At 30.7% G+C, this 20,145-nt stretch overlaps 2 protein-coding genes across 6 annotated transcripts; both read left to right on the forward strand.

Annotated features, from left to right (window-relative positions):
* The first annotated feature begins 8,743 nt into the window (after positions 1-8,743).
* LOC120074706 lies at positions 8,744-12,785 on the forward strand. 3 transcript variants are annotated; one of them, XM_039027925.1, is made up of 12 exons: positions 8,744-9,094; positions 9,354-10,632; positions 10,760-10,861; positions 10,956-10,988; positions 11,095-11,272; positions 11,353-11,534; positions 11,663-11,799; positions 11,885-11,980; positions 12,117-12,186; positions 12,289-12,363; positions 12,454-12,505; positions 12,597-12,785. In XM_039027925.1, exons 2-12 carry the CDS (start codon positions 9,424-9,426, stop codon positions 12,656-12,658), a joined length of 2,196 nt encoding a protein of 731 aa, XP_038883853.1. In that variant the 5' UTR covers positions 8,744-9,094; positions 9,354-9,423; the 3' UTR covers positions 12,659-12,785. The 3 variants fall into 3 exon arrangements, with proteins under 3 accessions (XP_038883853.1, XP_038883852.1, XP_038883850.1); XM_039027924.1 differs by having other exon boundaries at positions 8,745-9,094; positions 9,301-10,632; positions 10,751-10,861; XM_039027922.1 differs by having other exon boundaries at positions 8,745-9,094; positions 10,751-10,861.
* A 3,251-nt stretch (positions 12,786-16,036) lies between these two features.
* On the forward strand, positions 16,037-19,045 carry LOC120072735 (soluble inorganic pyrophosphatase). Of its 3 annotated transcripts, none has more exons than XM_039025208.1 (9): positions 16,037-16,191; positions 16,830-16,965; positions 17,142-17,170; positions 17,417-17,482; positions 17,951-18,058; positions 18,144-18,209; positions 18,333-18,453; positions 18,576-18,657; positions 18,737-19,045. In XM_039025208.1, the coding sequence occupies exons 2-9, from the start codon at positions 16,836-16,838 to the stop codon at positions 18,777-18,779; spliced, it is 645 nt and encodes a 214-aa protein (XP_038881136.1). In that variant the 5' UTR covers positions 16,037-16,191; positions 16,830-16,835; the 3' UTR covers positions 18,780-19,045. The 3 variants fall into 3 exon arrangements, with proteins under 3 accessions (XP_038881136.1, XP_038881137.1, XP_038881135.1); XM_039025209.1 differs by having other exon boundaries at positions 16,048-16,191; positions 16,818-16,965; XM_039025207.1 differs by lacking the exon at positions 16,037-16,191 and adding an exon at positions 16,233-16,460.
* The last annotated feature ends 1,100 nt before the right edge of the window (positions 19,046-20,145 follow it).

Genomic DNA, 20,145 nt, shown 5'->3' on the forward strand with positions numbered 1-20,145 from the left:
GGCTATGAGCCAAATATTTTCCATCTGAGAATTTTTGGATGTGCAGTATATGTTTCAATTACTCCACCACAATGTACTAAGATGGGTCCTCAAAGAAAGTTAGGAATATATGCTGGATATGATTCCCCATTAATTATTAAATATCTTGAACCCCTGACAGGTAATGTATTTAATGCTAGATTTGCTAGTTGTCATTTTAATGAGACAAATTTTCCAACATAACGAGGAGGAATTAAGAATTTGGAAAACGAAATTACATGGAATACATCGTTATTGTCTTATTTAGATCCCCGTACAAATCAATGCGAACTTGAAGTTCAGAAAATAATTTATTTGCAAAATATAACAAATCAATTACCAGATGCATTTATAGATGCAAATAAAGTAACTAAGTCACATATACTAGCTGCAAATGTCCCATCAAAAATTGATATCTCAACACAATAAGTTGTCACTAATGAATCTGGAACATGCCAGAAGCGTGATAGATTAGTGGGTTCCAAAAATAAAAATCCTTGAAAATGAAAAATAAATAATAGTCAAAATGACTTGGTCGATGATGTAAATACGCATGAAGAAATCTTTGACATGACTATTGAGAAAGATGAAGTGCCTAAAAATAATTATGAGATTTCAATAAACTATGTCATGACAGAAAAAAAGATGGAATCAAATTAATATAGTTATTGACAACATTTTTGCACATAATGTTGCTCTTGATATTTTATCTGAAAATGAGAATTATGAACTAAAATCTGTTGAAGAATGTTGACATAGAATAGATTGGCTTCAGTGGAAAGAAGCAATCGAGGTAGAATTAACCTCACTTTTAAAAAGTCAGGTTTTTGGATCAGTAATTCAAATACCAGAAGGTGTCAAACTTGTGGGATACAAATGGATATTTGTGAGAAAAAAATGAAAATAATGAGGTCACAAGATATAAAGCAAGACTAGTTGCACAAGGTTTTTCACAAAGACTTGGTATTGATTATGAGGAGACATATTCTCCAATGGTAGATACTGGATGTGATAGAGTAAATATGCATAAAACGGAAGTAAACACAATCATTAAGCACTATAATTGCATATAATTTAAGTATAAAGTATGCTAAAAATAGCTTTTCACAAAAGAGGGTTTGTATAATGTATACTTTTGTAGATTCTCTCTTGATCCTTGCTGAACTCCACAGATTTGATCTTCAAATCTCTAGTAGACCACCGAGAGGAGTTTCTCTACTTTTCTCAGCCTTGGATTGAATGGTGGAAACTCTAAATTGAGATGGATTAAGGTGGAAAAAGGAGAGCTTTGATAACAAAATAGTTTTGCTGAAAGCTTTTAAAAAATCAAATTGCATGACCTTCAAAATTCTAAATAATGAAGTATTTAACAAGTTCTAGCATACAAGCACTCATACGTTTAGCTAATTGACACCTCAATTAGCACTAAGTGAGTGGGCAAGGTGTTGAACTTGTGGACAAATCCACTAAGTTGGAAAACTTGGATAAACACACTAACCACTTCAAATTTAATTTAATTTAAACTTAATTAAATTAAACTAATTTTCTAAATTTGAATTTTGATTTAATTTAAATAAATAATTAAAAAAAATTAATAATTAATTAATTAATTAATAGTTTAATATCAAATATTAAATTAATGAAACACCTAATTCAAACATGAACCTTATTCATGTGACTAATATTTAAATCAATATTTAAATATTTTAAACTCTCAAATTATGTTTAATTTCAATAAATTTAAACGTTTAATTATCCAAACCCTAAATTGAATTTAAACATTTCAAATTCAAACCCTAATTCTAAATTTGAACACTTCAAATTCGCTCAATTTTCTAATTCAAGGTGTAATGTTTTACGAGCTAGTAGAGGAACCTTATGGACCTACAGATCATGAGCTCTAACGATTTAAGATTAATTGGCTGAACTCTTTAAACCAAATTAATCAATATTCGTTAACCACCGAGACATACAAGTATAGCTCGATGGTTGCACTCTCCTCACTGTATATATATTTTTGTCCACTTGATTTAACCATGATCAGTAAGTCGATCCTTCACTGCAAATACATCTTGCGTCTTAAACTCCCATTAGTCATCTATCCAATAATTGGTTTATAGTCTAACTAATGAACCGTGTCCCTTTCGGCCATGAGAGGGCGGGACCCCTTTGTTCAAGACTAGGAATCAGTACTTAAAGGAATAACCTATCTGCTAACTCTAAAATGGGTAGGAGCGAATTTCATCTCGCAGGACTATATTCCCAGCTATCTATCCGGTATTATCCCCAAAATAGGAGGCTTGTTGAACAGTGTTGTTGAACTATTCTCACCTATGTAGATCAAAGAATTATCTAGAATAAATAGGAGTCCATAGTTAGCTCAGGATTAAGATCCAGTTACCCTCGTTCATCGAATTGAAGTAGTCAGTTTTAACAGTAAACGATTGTTATAAAGAAAAAATGGTTATTTCTTAGTCCGGTCTTATGCAAAACTCTTTTGCATAGGATGCCCCTACTCGCATGTCTCCAATGTACGATTTTGGGATCACATTTTTTGTATCAGTATACAAAGTAGGCTGCATCCATAGTGTCCCCAAGACAAGGTACCAAATCTCATCTATATACTTATAGACCTTTTTGGCTATATACCATAACTTGATCCTCTTTTATGTCTCTACATAAAGTTACAGTATTCATGCTATAGCGTTTATTGGATTTTATAACATAATGCAATTTTAATCTCAATAACACTTTTATTAAATAAACCCTTCAATAATACTTTTATTGATAAATATAATATGTTTCCATTATTACAAACTACGAGTTTTAGGACATTCCCAACAGGATGCAATTACACTAAGATATTTAATTGGCCTGATTGTGTATGAAAGTCTGAATATGCATCTTATAGATGTAGTCATGGCATATTTATATAGATCTCTTGATAATGAAATTTATATGAGAATCTCATAAGAATTTAAGGTACCTAAAATATATAAATCAAATTCTTAGGAATTATATTAATAAAGTTACAGAAATCACTATACGGATTGAAATAATCAAGACGGATGTAGTACAATCGCTTGAGTGGATATTTGTTGAAAGAAGGATATCAAAATAATTCAATATGTCCATGTATTTTTATAAAGAAATCACAATTAGAATTTGCTATTATAACTATATATACTGATGACTTAAATGTAATTGGAACTTCTAAAGAGATTTCAAAGACAATAGAGTATCTCAAGAAAGAATTTAAGATGAAAGATCTCGGAAAAATTTTTTTTGCCTTGGTTTGCAAATTCAACATTTAGTAGATGGAATATTTGTTCATCAGTCAACTTATATAGGAAAAGTTTTGAAAAGGTTCTATATGGACAAAGTACACCCATTAAATATTTCAATGGAAGTTCGTACATTGGATATAGAAAGATATATTTTGACCTTAAGATGATAATTAAGAATTTCTTGGTCCTGAAGTACCATATCTTAGTGCAATTGGTGTACTTATGTATCTTGCTAATAATACAAGACCAGATATTGCATTTTCAGTAAATTTATTAGCTAAATATAGTTCTTTTCCAACAAAAAGACGTCGGAACGAAATTAAGCATATACTCTGTTATCTCCTAGGAACGATTGATATAGGTTTGTTTTTATTCAAATAAATCAAATTTCGATCTATTTGGTTATGCAAATTATGGATATTTATCTGATCTACACAAAGTTCGATCTCAAACAAGTTATGTATCTACATGTGGAGAAACTACTATATCATGGTGATCAATGAAACATACCATAACGGTTACTTCCTCAAATCATATTGAATTTCTTGCAATTTATGAGGCTATTCGATAATGTATAAGGTTAAGATCAATGACTCAGCACATTTTTGAAACATGTAGCTTGTCTTCTAATAAACATCTTCCAACAATATTATACGAATACAACACAACATGCATATCCCAAATCAAAGAAGGATATATTAAAGGAGATAGAACAAAACATATTTCACCAAAACTTTTTTACACTCATGATATTGAAGAAAATGGTGACATCACGGTATAGCAAATATGTTCAAAAGATAACTTGACAGACTTATTTACAAAGTCATTATCCATCGCAATCGTTGAGAAATTGATACACAACATTGGATGTTTCCATGAGGGTAGCAAATATATTATATTTTTTTGGGATTATTAAATTATATGAAATATGTAATCTTCTTCCTTCACTATGATTTTTTTTCCCATTGGATTGTTCTTAGTAAGGTTTTAACGAGACATATTTCATATATATATAATGGACATCTAAGGGAGAGTATTATAAATATTATAAATAGGTGTTAGATGCCCATGCTTGTCCTATGCCAAATGTCATTTTTCCATTACCACATATATTACTCATGTGTCATTCAACCACCTATGCATAGTATCCAAATATGCCACATCCTACCTGCCACTTTGCCTATAAATAGTGACATTTTGTGGATCTTGAAAGAACACACATTGGCGAGAAATTCCATTTTAAAATTTCACTCAAATTTTCATATTATCAAATTTTCATAATCTTAGTTATTTTATTTATTTATTATTATTATTATATTATATTTTCTCTATAACCGTGTTTTCGTTGTGCTCCATTATACTCTTCGATTTTACAATACTATAAAAGTATTTTATTTATTTGTTTTTTTAATTTAAAGACGTAAATGAGAGTATTTAATACAAAGTAGAAACTAGAAAGTTGTATTTTATTTTCTATAATGGAGCCAAAATGGAATATAGGCTGAGAGTTGGCTTTTTAAATGAAAATAGATTATTTTTTCATCGGATTGGAGTTCGAGTTTTTGGCCAAACACGCAAACGACGCGTCCCCATTTCGATTTTCGACTATTTCTCCCTTTTTTTCCTCTTCATTTCCATTTTTTAAAATTTTGTGGCTACTAATCATTTGTGGCTGACTACAATCCATCGTTACCGTGTCTTGGACAAATTTAATATTATATTTGTATTTGGACGACGAGTGTAAAAAAAAAAATCGATGACCTGAAAAAAATTCCATCAATCCAATCAAATTCATATCGTTTGAATTGGATTATTAACTCTTTTAGTTATGTTAGACTCAAATAAATTAAAATTTTATAGATTGAGAGGCCCATCAATCCAATCAAATTCATGTCATTTGAGTTGGGTTATTAACTCTTTTAGTTATATTAGGTACAAATAAATGAAAATTTTATAAATTGAGTTAGTTTATAGATTCACTCAAAATAACCAAAACCAAAATCATCATGAACTTATTATTAACTTTAAAATGTCTATTCTTTTACTTATAATATAATTAGATATTCATATATTTATTTGTTTTTTTTAATTTCATCAATTTTTTTGGATAATTTATTCTCCTAAAGTAGTTTCTTTTAGCACTTTGGAAAGATACATTATATAAATTGAAATTAAGTTGTTAATTTTAATTAAATATATTAAAATAATTAAATCAATATATTAAAATTTTATTTTTTAGAATAAAATTTTAAATAAATGGCTCGAATAACCTAAACTACCCCAATCCAAATGTTTCATGGGATTCATTTTGTAAGGAGGGCTATTTGGTTGATAAAATTTACAACCCAAATAATTGAATTAGATATAAAAAGTTTTTCAAGCCAACCCACAAATACCCCTAATTTAGACACTGCAGAATAGGTTGAAAGTCACTAAAAATAAACTTAAGATAAAATGAGGTTAAATTCAAATAATTTCGAGGTTAATTGATCATTAAGCATAACGTCTTCATATTAGGAAAAACTAATGATAATCTTAAAGAGAATTAAATGAATTAATTCTCCAACTTTGACATTATATTTATTTTTCTTTATTGGCAAATAATCTCTTTTTTAAATTATAAATTTATTGTTGTTGTCACGTGAAGTTAAGGTACATATTTTTTTAATCCAGATTTTGGTATCAATAGGATGCAAGTATATATTGTCAATGTAATATATTTGGTTGATTTTGGTACATGCAAAACTTGAGTAACATGTATTATATTATGTCAAGCAACATGTTCTGTATCTTGCTGATTCTGGCTAAAGATTATTTCCCTACCGATTGAAATGTGTAACGCAGATTTCGTGACTTGTTTTACTATTATTACATAAAATATTTTCTTTTCTTGAAGACCTTCTCAAGATTGAGACATAAATTGTGGATCTTGTTTATTTTTAAGGTTAGCCCTTTTAAAAATGTCGAATATGTATTTAGGGTTCTTAAGAATTTTCTAAACCCAAATCCTTATGCATTGTTTGTGAACTTTGTGTACCTCGATGTTGGGATGTTGCTACCAGTAGTTATTTAAACTAGGCTTGATGTTTATGAATATAGAAAATCACTTAGGGAGTAAGTGATAACTCGAGATGAGTAGTTGATGTTGTACTAAGAGGATCACATTTAAAGCTTGAGAGAAATTTGCATGTGGAACTGAGAATAGCTCAAACTTAGGGAGAACCTAAGTTAAAATGGAATGGTAGACTTTGGGTAAGTTTCCAAAGAGGGAGTCTATCAGTTAAGTTAAGTTCTACTGTGTCTTTCTATACATGCTCTTATTATTTGATATTAAGTTACTTGGTTTATCAGTTATCTTGTTACAATATCATGCTTGACTTCTGTGTATTCTATTCTATGTTAGATTCATCTTAATATGTTGGTGCATGTGTGTGTATATTTTAAATACATATATTTCAATTTGTTGAAAATGAATTCGGTAAAAAAAAAAAAAAAACCTTGACTTAAGAGGTTGTTAATGGTTTGAACCTTTTTTCTTTTCTTCATATGATTATGTGGAAGAAATAAAGATGAAGTACTTTTATAATGTAATTTAGGGTCTGTTTAGACTGATCTAAAAAATATTTTAAAAAAAACTCAAGTTTATTTAAACACTTTTGATAAAATTAATTAAAATATATTTGAAAAGTTATTGAATAGTTGTTAAACACTCAATTTTTTTTCTAAAATAACTTATTTTTTTAAATTAAACACTTGAAAATATATTTCAAACACATCTTTAATCTTTCTTATAGTTCAACGTGTAGGTGAAAATTTAAGCAAGTGACCTCTTAATCAATAGTACATTCTTAAATCAATTAAATTATATTCAGATTTACAATTTTATCACCCGATTTAAATGTTATAATTAATATTGTTTTTCATAAGTTTGTTTATTTTGAATAAAATTTAAATTTTACACTACATTTCTTTCTATGATTTGGATCCGTCCATTGCAAGTGCATCTAATTTGGTTTCTGAGGCTGAGCTTTTTGTGGGCTTATGGCCTTTATGATAAGATAATAATAATAATAAAGGTAAATTGCAAAAACCGTCCCATAAAAATATGGTTGTAATTGTAATTATATCCTTAATCTTTCGACGGTACAAATTGAACCCTCAATCTTATACAAGTGTTAAAATTGAGTTTTCAAACTTATAAAGTTGTGAAATTTTCTACATTTATTGAAGTTAACCGACTAATTTTTATAATTAAAAATTTGATGGTGTAATTGCAATGAACATTATACTTCAAAGATGGTTTTTGCAATTTGTTTAAAAAAAAAGCGGAGTACTTTAATATATATTATTTTCCTTTTCGAGAGAGAATGTGTGGGATGGGAGAATCAAACTTCTAATCTCGAGGTTGATAGTACAAGTACTATGCCAATTGAGTTATACTCATTTTAGCAATTATGTATAATTTTGCTAAATGTTAATAACAAGCTATTTATGTTTTATTGGGTTTTTTTTATTATTGTTGTTTGAGTTCAACATCACGATAAAGTTGTAGAATTCAAACTTTTAATATCTTGCTCGAAAGTATATATCTTAACTAATCGAGTTATGTTTATTGACATTTAATCTATATATTTCATAAACTTTAGTTATTTTAAATCTTATTAGATTTCTATTGCATTTAGTTGTTTGTCATCACATGAAGAATATTCGAAACAATCAATTTTTGTATGATTTCTTAAGCTTAAACAATTCAATAACTAAATACACATCTTTAAAAATTGTATACTACACTCGCTATTTAACCAAAATTTTATTATACTCTCCCTAACTATCTACCTCGTTTGTTGTAATCATTTTTTTGAATTTTAAGGATGTCTAAATTCACTTGAGAAAAATAATAGTTTTAAAAAAATTTATTTTTATTTAAACACTTCGGATAAAAGTTGATTAAAATACACTTAAAAAACTATTTTGAGTGGTTGTCAAATATTTCAATTTCTTCCAAAATGACTTATTTTTCAAATAAAACACTTGAAAATGCATTACAAAATACATCCTAAAATCAAAGACTTAAAATCACTTTTGGTTAAATTATCAACCGATTATAAGATTAGTTTCAATTATACCCCTACATCTCGAAAAGTTTTATTTTACCATTGATGTTTGAACTCTTGTTTCTCTCAAATCCAATCTTAAATACTTTTGTCGTAAAATTTATAGACAAAAAAATCATGCCTGCTTATGTGTTACTTAAAGATGATGCCTACTTATGGGTTAAAACTTTGCGTAAAAAAAGTAAAAACAAAAGAATAGAAAGTATGGGACATGGAGTTTAAAGGAATGAGACACCAACCCGAATGATTCACTTATGTGTCATGTGTCTTTATTATTATTATTATTATTTTTACACGTATGTGCTTAGTTTTGATCACATAAACAGAGAAGTATACAATAATTATTTTGAAACAAAAACAACTGATTTTGATAGCGTAAATCAAAGAACATCCAGTGAGCAGTAGCAGTGAGCAAAGAACATCCAGTGAGCCTGAGGTAGAAGAAGGTCTTAGAACTATCCTCCGTTCATCAGCAATGGTCGCCATTATTTCTGTGCACAATGCTTTGATCGAGCTCCGACTCTTTGCCATATTTCACATTCTGCAGCTGCAGCCACCATGGCCAAGGAGGATAAAGACAATATCTGGAGAGATCGGCAAAGACGAAGCCTACTTGCTACCTTTCTCAAAAACCAGCTTAGAAATTTCAGGAAAACAACACCAGATTCGGTATCTGTATGTGATCGTTCACCAGTTTCCCTATTTTGTTTTATTCGATTCCAAGAATTATTTGCATCGTCGTCGTCGATGAATCATCCTCGTGCTCATCGATTTCTTGGAATTGAGCATCCAGACAATTTTTTTTTTTGCAGTATTTGTATTTGTTCCTTTCATCTTTCTTTTTATATATTTTTTTTTTGTTTATTGCATTGATCATTCAGCGGCACAGGTTTCTTATATTTCCCAATAGTTCTGAAGTCCTTCCCTTCAATAGGTTGTTGCGATGAAGACCGTCGCTCTGAATTAGGGCTCCGTGATTGGTCATCGCAACTCGAAAGAGCCAAATGTGTCCAGCTTTGAACTTAATGAAGCAGAGGAAGGATGGTTATGAACCATCTGATACTGAGACAGAATGGCAAGAAAGCCCTTGGAATGATCCTAAGGAGAAGAAACTTGTACTGGATTACAATAATCGAAGAACTGATTCGGCAGTATCCAAGAAGTTCACTGCTGCGGCGAATGTTTCTCCTCCTGGTTTGAGAAGAAACGGTGGCAAAACACCTCGCAGGCCAGCCAAAGACGATAGTGTTCTTGTTATGCTTCAGAGAAACATCAGCCCCTTGTCAAGAGCAGAAAGAAGAAGACATGAGTCTCCTTTTAAAGCTGCGGGGGAGGAAATTGGAAGCTCTAGCATGAGGTCAAGAAAAGAGGAGAATTTGACTTCTTCTCATGGGAGTAGCAGAATAAGTCAAAAACCAGGCTACAGTAGGAGATCAGTGACTGCTCCAAGGTTGAGGATGAGAGATGAACATATGATTGCTGTAAATGATTTATCTCAGAGGAGAGAGAGAGTAGCTCCAACCTTGCAGGTCAGCTCCATCCTACAACAGCCAAAGGAGGTTTCCCAGGTGAATTCTCTATCTATTGGTGAAATGAATGAACTGATCGCAGATGGAAGGATTAATAGAGGTTTGGCTTTTAATGACCCTGTGGCTGAAAGCATGGGGTCGATCTCACCGGGGGATATATTCTTTTCGCGTGATGGCTTGCCTATTGGGATGAATAACAATGTCACCTCAAAGAGAAATGCGTTCAAAAACTATATAAGTCCAAAGCCTGCATTTGTGGCTAAAAAGAATGATGATACTTATAATCAAGTGGCAGTAAATGCTAATGGTAGAGGAGTTTCTTCTGCTGGAGCAGGTTTGTCATCGACCACAACCAGTAGTGCCGCTGTAAGTAGAGAAAATAGTAGTAGAATTAGCATTGAAAATAGTAAGATCAGTGATGTGAGTGGAAGAACAAGTGAGAGTACTAAAAGGTTTATAGCCAATAGACGAAAGAAGAAGAATGATATATGGTTTTCTTGTATGAGGAATGGGACTTGCAGGACAACAAAATCGCCTGAAAAGCGACCATTTGATGAAGCTACATATATTGAAAAGGCAAATGTTGTTGAATACTTGAAACCCTTCTGGGCAGATCAGCATAGACCGGTTTCCTTAAATGGTTTCACTTTCCATAAGCATGAGGCCCAACTTCTCAAACAATTAGTAAGTGTTTTCAGGCAGGGTTGATTCTTTAAATTACTCCTGCAGACTGCAACCAGATTCCATACTTGTGCAGTTTATTGCATAGACTTTTTCACATCCATTTCATTTAATTGTTTAGGTTTCACAGGACAGTTTTCCCCACATTCTCTTCAAAGGTCCACGTGGATCTGGCAAAAGAGTGCTGATGATGGCTCTTCTGCGTGAGATATATGGTGATTCATGTTGGAATGTATGTCTTTGAGCAGCCGATGTAATGACATAAAAAACAATTCTTTCTTTGACACGAATATTACTTGAATCCGTTGCCTTGTGTATCTTTTCAGGTTTCTCATGATTTGCGACGTTTCCAGATTCAGGTATCTAAACATATATGGTAAAATATAGATACCTTCTTTCTGGTTATAATGGCCATGAACTTTAAATATAAAGCAAATCTTGAAGCTCATTATGATATGGTGACAGGAAAGAAAACTGACGCAAGTCTTCGTTCCATTGACATCAAGTGCTCACCATGTGGAACTAAATTTAAGCTCCGAATCAAATGCTAAGTATGCTTTACTGGGATTGGCTAAAGAAATAGGCAGTGAATATTCTATTAATGTGGAAGCAAGAAATGTTAATCCCAAGGCAAATTTCAAAGGTCCGACTTCCAATGATTATGTTAAAACGTTACAAACTCATAAACCCAACGTTAATCTGACTTGATGTTCTTAATTCCAGTGGTAGTCCTTTTAGATGTAGACAAAGCTGCAGAGGATATTCAACACTTGCTTAGGTGGATTATGGATGGCTATAAGGATGCTTGTAAAGTTGTACTTTGTTGTGAAGATGACACAGGCATCCTTGAATCAGTGATACGCCGCTGCAAAGTTATTAAAATTAACCCTCCTGTAACTCATGAAGTAAGCCCTATCTTGCATCTAATTTTCATTAATTCTCATTATTTTTCAAGATGAGAGAATCTGAAATTGCTGTTTGAATATTGTCATTTTAAACTTTTTCCGTTTTGGGCTAATCTCCGACTTTCCAGATCATGGATGTACTTATCAAAATAGCAGAGAAAGAGGAATTTGACTTACCCATGAACTTCGCTTCTAAGATTGCTACTAAAGCAAAGCAAAACCTGAGAAAAGCAATCATGGCGCTTGAAGCATGCAAGGCACACAAGTTAAGAGTTCAACACAATAGCATTTAAAAACTCGAAAATACTTTTACATAATCCTTGAGAGCTAAAAACTTTTCCCTTTTGCAGTTATCCATTTTCTGATGACCAGCCAATCCCCATTGGATGGGAAGAGGCCGTGGTAGAACTCGCAGCCCATATCCTCGAAGACCCCTCAAATCCAAGGTAACTCCATTTCTCTTATAATATATGGATAAAACGAACACCGAATACTGAGAGAACAAGTTCGAGTGAAACTTCGACATTCTTCTCGATCAAACTTCTAATTAGAGTATTAACAATTCGCTTGTGTTCCTATCAGATTACACCAAGTAAAAGAAAAAATTCAGAAGCTTCTAGTTGATTCGGTTCATCCTAAACTAATTCTCCAGGTACTGCATTTAGAACATCCATTGTTGGGTTTTCTTTTGTATAACATCCAAACTACCTAACTTGTGACAAAGACTTATAAAAGCTGTGTCCTCAACGTGCAGAAGCTTGTGGAACAATTTCTGAAAAGAATTGAGCTGAGATCAAGGAGGGAACTTTATTATTGGCATGCTTATTATGTTAGTTCTCTTTTTCCCTTTTTTTTCTTTTCCTATTCAGGCATTGTTAGCTCGGCAAGTTTGATAATTAGGAGCATGTGTCATTTGCAGAACAAGAGACTCCCAATTGAAACTGGAACAAGTGCGTTACCCAAATTAGAAGGTAAATTACAAATGTTGCCCAACTTACTACTTAGATTCAAAAATCATCTGTAGCTAAAACCATTCAAGTTTTGATGAATTTCTTCTTGCAGAATTTGTGGCAAAGTTCATGAGCATGTACAGGAAGAGCTCCACCAACTTCGTATATGATTGATAGAAATGTTGATAATGGTGAAAAGTTTATTTGTTTTTGATAATAGAAGACTTGCTAGTATCCATTTTATACGGTTGGATATACAAAATCATAGTTTGACTATGCATCCAAAGTTCAGAGGGAATAATCATTATGTGGTGATCGCTTTTAATAATTTTCCTCTAATCACTTTATAATAATTAATTATTGCTCATTGTAATAATTTCCTTTTGAAAAACCTAAAATAAATAGAACAAAATAAAAACATTAGGATATTGATGTATTCTGGCTCGTCTTGCTGGACTTGTCAATTCTGTTCTACATGAAAAAGAGGGACCTACGCGAATAAGAACAAGTGCTTTTAGATGTAAGAGAGAAATATATTAGTAAACGTCAACTATTTTCACTCAATACTCTCACTTGAGTTGAATGATATATTTAAATTGTGGATATGTTTGTTTCTAAACTATTTATGTCAATTTAAAGACGTTTTAAGATTTAAGAGGTTTCCTAACCAGTTGATAGTTTTTTTTTTTTTTTTTTTTTGGTTATTGTTATTTCTTGTTTATTTTCGTCAAAAAAAAAAATCTAGGGAGTACATTAAAATTTTGAGATATTAAGATTGACTTATTGTCAAACTTTAACGCAATTTAAGTTTTTTTTTTTTTTGTCAACTTTGTATGTTACTCGATTAGTTAATGAAAAAAAATGAAGACATTATATTCTAAATGAAAATGGTAGAGGTTTAAATCTCTATCTTACAATAAATAAAAATAATAATTAAAAAAAAAAAAAAACTCAAGTTCTCTTTTTCTTTAATTACTGAAAGGTAAATTTTAAGAGTTATATAATTTGTCTCATAAGACATCTCAAATTTGAAATTTCACTGACTTATTAGATATTAAATTGAAAGTTTAAAAACTATTAAAAAATTCAAAATCTATAAAAATGTAATATTAAAATTTTCATTGACATGTTAATATTTCTATCGATATTTACATTTTTTTTGGGTCCGACATCGACATTAGGGGTGAATTGCCATTGTTATTATGTTATAGAAAAATCCAAGAAACGTGCATAATTACGGAAAAAGAATTTCACTAATATAAATATAACATAAATAATAAAGATATTAGCTTGTTTTAAAATGATAAAATATTTATGTATTAATTTAAGGTTTGTTTTCAAATATAGGAAAATGAACAAAAATATTTACAAATGTGGCAACATTTCATTGTCATACACCCTATCGTGGTCTATCTTAGATAGATTGTGATATATTGCTATTATTTTTTAATATTAAATTGAAAGTTTAAATACTATTAAATATTCAAAACCTATGAAAATATAGTATTAGATTTTTTTTTTTTGTTAACATGTCAATATTTCTATAGATACTTACATTTTTTTTGGGCGACGTCGACATTATTGGTGAATTATCCTTGTTATTATGTTATAGAAAAATCCAAGAAACATAAATAATTACGAAACAAAATTTCACTAATAGAATTTAACATAAATAATAAAAATATTTAACTGGTTTAAAAATGAAAAATATTTATTTATTAATTTAATGAATGTTTTCAAATATAGGAAAATGAATCAAAATATTTACAAATATAATCAAATTCCACTATCTATCTATATCAGATAAGTTGTGATATATTGCTATTATTTTTAAATATTTTCAGCAATTTTATCATTTAAAATAATTTTTCTTAATTTCACTATTATTTAAGATTTTTTTGTTGAAAACTATCCATTGTCATTGGTATTTTATCAATATTTCCATCCATATTTTCATACCATTAAAATTTTCGACACTTCCATCAACTTGGCATTTTAAATAGAAAACAGATTTTTTTTTTTGGTTGGGAAAAGAACCGAAAACACAAAATTGAAAAATAATTTAGAAAGGAAATTAGAAACTAATTAACACAATTTTAAAAGCGAAAGATTTTTTTTTTGGACAATTAAAAGCATAAGATTTTTAAAAGTTTAAGAAATCTTCATCATCAAAAAAAATTTACCTTTTCGGTCCCCAAAATTTGAAGAATATATGTGTTTCGTTCTCTTTTTAGTCCTCAAGTTTATAAAAATAGGCTTAAAATGACCCTCAAGTACTGTATACTATTATTTTGAATAATTATATTACATCTTAAATTAGAATAAAATTTTTAAAAAATCACATCCTCTCTAAAACTATTTTTCTAAATTTAGATACATATAATTATTTTAAAAAAAATACTTCCAGAACATTTTAAACATATTTTTGTGAATTTTGGGATTAAAAAAAAGAGTACATTTTGAAAACTCAAGGACCATATACACCTATTTTTATAAACTTGAGAAGTAAAAAGATATATTTTAAAACTCAAGAACCAAATGCACATATTCTTCAAAACTTGGAGACTAAAAAATTAATTTTTCCAAAAGAATTTCTAATTTTAATTTTAAGTAAAAATTACTTTTTTAGTCCTCGAGTTTTGAGAATATACGTATTTAGTTTTTGAGTTTTCAAAACATACTTTGGTCCCCAAATTTTTTAGGATAGATTCATTTGATCTCTAAGTTATCAAAGTATACCCTTCTAGTTTTTAAAAAATAGATTTAAAATGTTCCTACATCAATTTTTATTATTATATTAAATTAAAAATATATATATATTTTTAAATTACCTCTTCTTTCTAAAATTATGTTTTAAACATATTTTTGTAAATCAAATTTTCATATAATTATATAAATTGAAAATAAAAAATAGTTCAAAGACCTTTTGAACATATTCTTAAAAAAAATTGAGACTAAAAATGATATATTTTGAAAATTTAAAAACTAAATAGACATATTCTAACAAATCAAAGATTGAAGAGATATGTTTTAAAAATTCAGAAACGAAATTCTAATATTTAGAACTCGGAGTCTCGGAGAGTAAAAAAGTAGTTTGTCCTAATTTTAAAATATTTGCATGTGTAACAGTAAGACACACAATTTTAGAAGTGTAAGATTGTTTTTATTAATTATTAAAAAAAATATTAATCTTAATTTAAAAAGATTTGGATGCGAATTTATTTTTAATAAATAAAAGCCTAAAGGCAAAAGTGCTTCATATACCACACCAGTGGATATACCACTATCCCACCAAACGCATCAGCATCAAAACAGAATCAAGTACGTTGATGTAACATGAGCTCTTCTTACGTGGCAATATCTCATTGGCTGAAAAATATAACACAACTTACTTCCTATACGTGGCATTATCCTACTGGGCCTTCGCTTTCCTCGCGGTTGTTCCAAAAAATTCCAAATTCGAAAATGAAAACAGATTTCTGACACGAGTCTCCTTCCTCAACCGTAGGATTGACTCCAGTCAAATCCAACGACCGAGATTGACTCGGCGTCTTCACCTTCCCAAAATTCTCTCGTCTTCGTCTTTTCTCCCCCGCTCTGCTAGGAATAGAATATATTGTCATAAATTTGCTCGAATCGCTGTTGTGTGTGTCCGAATTCAAGCTTAATTTCGACGCAGCTACTCATAGAGCGATCAGTCGTTCAAGGTTTTTGATGTTTTTCCCTTCGCTTTGGTTCTTTTAATTGTTCCGTAGCTATTTGTGGTTGTTCTTTAAGCTGTAGCGATTCAGTGAACGATCTTTGGTTCAAACTGGAACTGATATTCATTCTCTCTGATTTGATTTGATTTCATTACTGTGCTTCGATGCTTTGTGATTTACTGCTGTATGTTGGGTTTTGAGTTTAAATGATTGATCCCATGGGGAAGAAAAACAGAGTTCGTGCCTCTCGGGAAGGTGCAGGACGGAGAACAAGGGTAGTTTTCTGTATTTTTATCCTTCTTATACTGAATAACTATTCCCAAAGAAAGTTCTTGAGTTCTTCTTGTAATTCCCATTTCTTTCAGATTTGTCTGCCCTTTTCTTTTTCTGTACACAACTCCACATCTCTGTGTGTGTTTATGATACTGGTGTGTTTCCGTTGGATTAAATTTCATCGTAATTTGTTAGTGTTCTATTAGTTGAGAATAATTTCATAATCTTAGATCGTAGGGTTCCTATCGTTTCCTTCCCCCCCCCCTTTTATGTGCATCAGATAATCTTGCTTTGTTCCTCTTTTGGCTTAAACGTTTAATGCCTAATAATAAATGAAAACCGTGTTCACATATATAAAGCTATTGTACTAGGTGAATATGGAAAACAGTGCTGAAGGAGGAAGTTCTGCAAATATGGGATTCCCTAGGATTACGCTCAATGAAAGAATTCTTTCTTCCATGTCTCGAAGATCTGTCGCCGCTCACCCTTGGCACGATTTGGAGATCGGTATGTGTACTTTTTGTTCTTTTTTATGAGATTCTTCTTCTACTGAATGTATATGAACTTTAGCTTTATATCCTACATGCTCATGATTAATTTGTTTGTGAGGTTTTTCTGTATTGTGTATATCTGCATTGCATCTGGAGTACTAATGCTCAGTTTTTTTTTTTTTTTAATTTCAGGGCCCGGTGCACCGTCGGTTTTCAATTGTGTAAGGCTTTTGGTTGTACTTAAGGATTACAACGTTAATTGTTGATTATATTTGAAAAAAGTTGTTGGAAGGTGTCAAGGAGATTGGTTCGTTGAGCTAGTTCTCCAGAGAATCATTAAGGGAGTGACCAACTAGATGGGAAATTAGCAATTGACTCGAGATTTATTAAAATGAGTTGCCAATTATATGAAATGTTCTGTTACTTTCTACCAAACTTCAAACTGAGTATTACCATGTATGTGGCAGGTTGTTGAAATTAGCAAAGGCAGCAAGGTTAAATATGAGCTTGACAAGGCCAGTGGCCTTATAAAAGTGTGTTCGCCAACTCTCTTACTGTTTGTTTTTATAGTAATCCATACAGTAATGACTACTTTCTGAGAAGTATTACAACAAAACTTGCTTTGTCACATTGTCTCAAGTTCCTGAGTTTGATGACCTCTCATTTAGAAAGTCTGGGGGAAGGATAGATGTCTTCTGTTTGAATGTTTGAATCTCTACAACTTTTCGATATCTCATGATCTCGTGCATACAACGATTCTCCGGTTCAAAACACATAGATCACACACTCGAGGCTGTGTACTTGTATAATAAATATCAAACATATTTATTTGTTCAGTCTTGTGATTTTTTGTCACAATTATGCATAATGGAATATATCGACATTCTTGCATATAATTTAACTCAATTTTTACTGTAGTCATGTTATGTATCTTATATGTAGAAATAGGTATCATATAATTTAACATAAAAGATGACTGGCGTATAAATTTGTGGAAATAGGTTGATCGCGTACTTTACTCATCAGTCGTTTACCCACACAATTATGGCTTCATCCCACGTACAATTTGTGAAGATAGTGATCCTATGGATGTTTTGGTACTGATGCAGGTAAAAATCCAATGAAAAAATGAATTGTCTCTCTGTAAAATTTAATATCATCGTTGACTACTGTTCTGCTGTTTCTGTGGCACAGGAGCCTGTGCTACCTGGATCTTTCCTTCGAGCTCGTGCTATTGGATTAATGCCTATGATTGATCAAGTAAACGACCTTTTTTTTCCCTTTAATCTGTTTATAATTATCCAGTTCAATAAAACAAATACTTTTACCCTACGTATGATTTAGTCTTGAAAAGAGATGCTAACCATTGCATTTATGCTGCAGGGAGAAAGGGATGACAAAATCATAGCAGTCTGTGCTGATGACCCGGAATTCCGCCATTATACGGACATCAAGGAGATTCCCCCACATCGACTGGCCGAGATTCGCCGATTCTTTGAGGACTGTATCCGCCTAAATGCATTTACATTAGAATCCATATATGGTTTATGAAAACATTTCGTTTGTTTTTCTTCATGCTTACACCACACGTTCTGTTTTTCACTTGACATCTCTTGAACTAAAAAGATAAGAAGAACGAAAACAAGAAAGTCGATGTGGAAGACTTCTTGCCAGCGGAGGCTGCCATTGATGCCATCAAATACTCCATGTAAGCTCCCATGTTTCTTTTCCGATTGGCCCTTGTTCAGAGTTTTAGGATTTAACTCACTCATGATTTCCATTTGTAGGGACTTGTATGCTGCCTACATAGTTGAAAGCTTAAGGCAGTAAGTTTTTTCTTTTTCAAGGCAATAAGAGACTGGCTGTTAAAGAAACAATTAGCAGCATATTTAGTGAGGCTGCTGGCTACTTATATAATTGCTGCCTCAACTTTTAACCCTTCAACTGTAACAGCTCAATTTTTTCATTCTGAATAATGTATAAGTGGAAGACTTATGTATGCTGCCTTTCCACATGCAATGCATTTTATTCAAATTGGAATAACCTGTTCTATTTGATGAGTTGTATCATAATATTGTCTTTTGAGGACTTGTCTAGACTGTTTTCAGCAACAATTTTGATTTTGTTTCTATTTCTAAAAATTATGCTCACTCATAATTTTCTAAACACATTTTTTATAAGTATATTGCAAAGAAAGGAAAATATTATTTAACAAATACAAGTTTTGAAAATGAAAGGAAAAACAAAAACAAAGTTGGGGGATTGTATTGAAGTTGAAGTTTGATTGAAGGGTCATCGTCTCTTGATCAGCTTTGAAAAGAATAGGGTCCTGTTGTGTAATGACTGACGACCAAATGTCAAACTTGATATTGAATAGAATACTAATATCATTCATCTAAGGAATCTCTTAAAGTACAAAGGTTAGCTATTTAAAGCCTAAAAAATATTTTTCAAAAAACTCATTTTTATTTAAACATTTTTTATAAAAAAATTATTAAAATAACACTTGAAAAGTTGAGTGGTTGCTAAATACTTTAATTTCTTTTAAGATTTTTTTTTTTTTTTTTTTTTTTTTTTTTTTTTTTTAAAATTAAACACTCGAAAATGTATTACAAGTTCATCCTAAATCTCTTTTCTTTTAGTTTTAACTTTTACAATATGTTTATTTTCATTATTATCGATTTTCAATTTAATTCAAAATACATTCTATTACCGGATAAAGTATCCAGAATCTTCGACGATTATTGAATGTAAAATTTTAAAAAAAAAAATCATTGTTAAAAAATTATATTAAAATATACTACCAAGTGCTTTAAAAAAGGGAATTATTTGAGATGTTCCTTCATAATTAGATTTTAATTTAGATAGAAGTCTATTAGTATCTACCAATGATAGAAATAGATACAAAGTTTATCAGTGATAGACAATGATAGAAGTCTATCGATGATAGAAACTGATAGAATTCTATTAGTGATAGAGGCCGATAGAAATCTATCAAAGTAATAAAAAGTTAGGGTAATTACAATTGATAGTATTTTTAGGAATAATAACCAAGTGTATAACATCATTTAAAAAAAATACAAATATAGACGAGTCTATCAGCGACAGAAGTCTATCATTGATAGACTCTTACCAGTGATATGGTCTATCACTGATAGATTCCTACCAATAATATGGTCTATCACTGATAGACTAT

Source organism: Benincasa hispida, chromosome 3 (genome assembly GCF_009727055.1).
Source record: "Benincasa hispida cultivar B227 chromosome 3, ASM972705v1, whole genome shotgun sequence".
Lineage (NCBI taxonomy): Eukaryota > Viridiplantae > Streptophyta > Magnoliopsida > Cucurbitales > Cucurbitaceae > Benincasa > Benincasa hispida.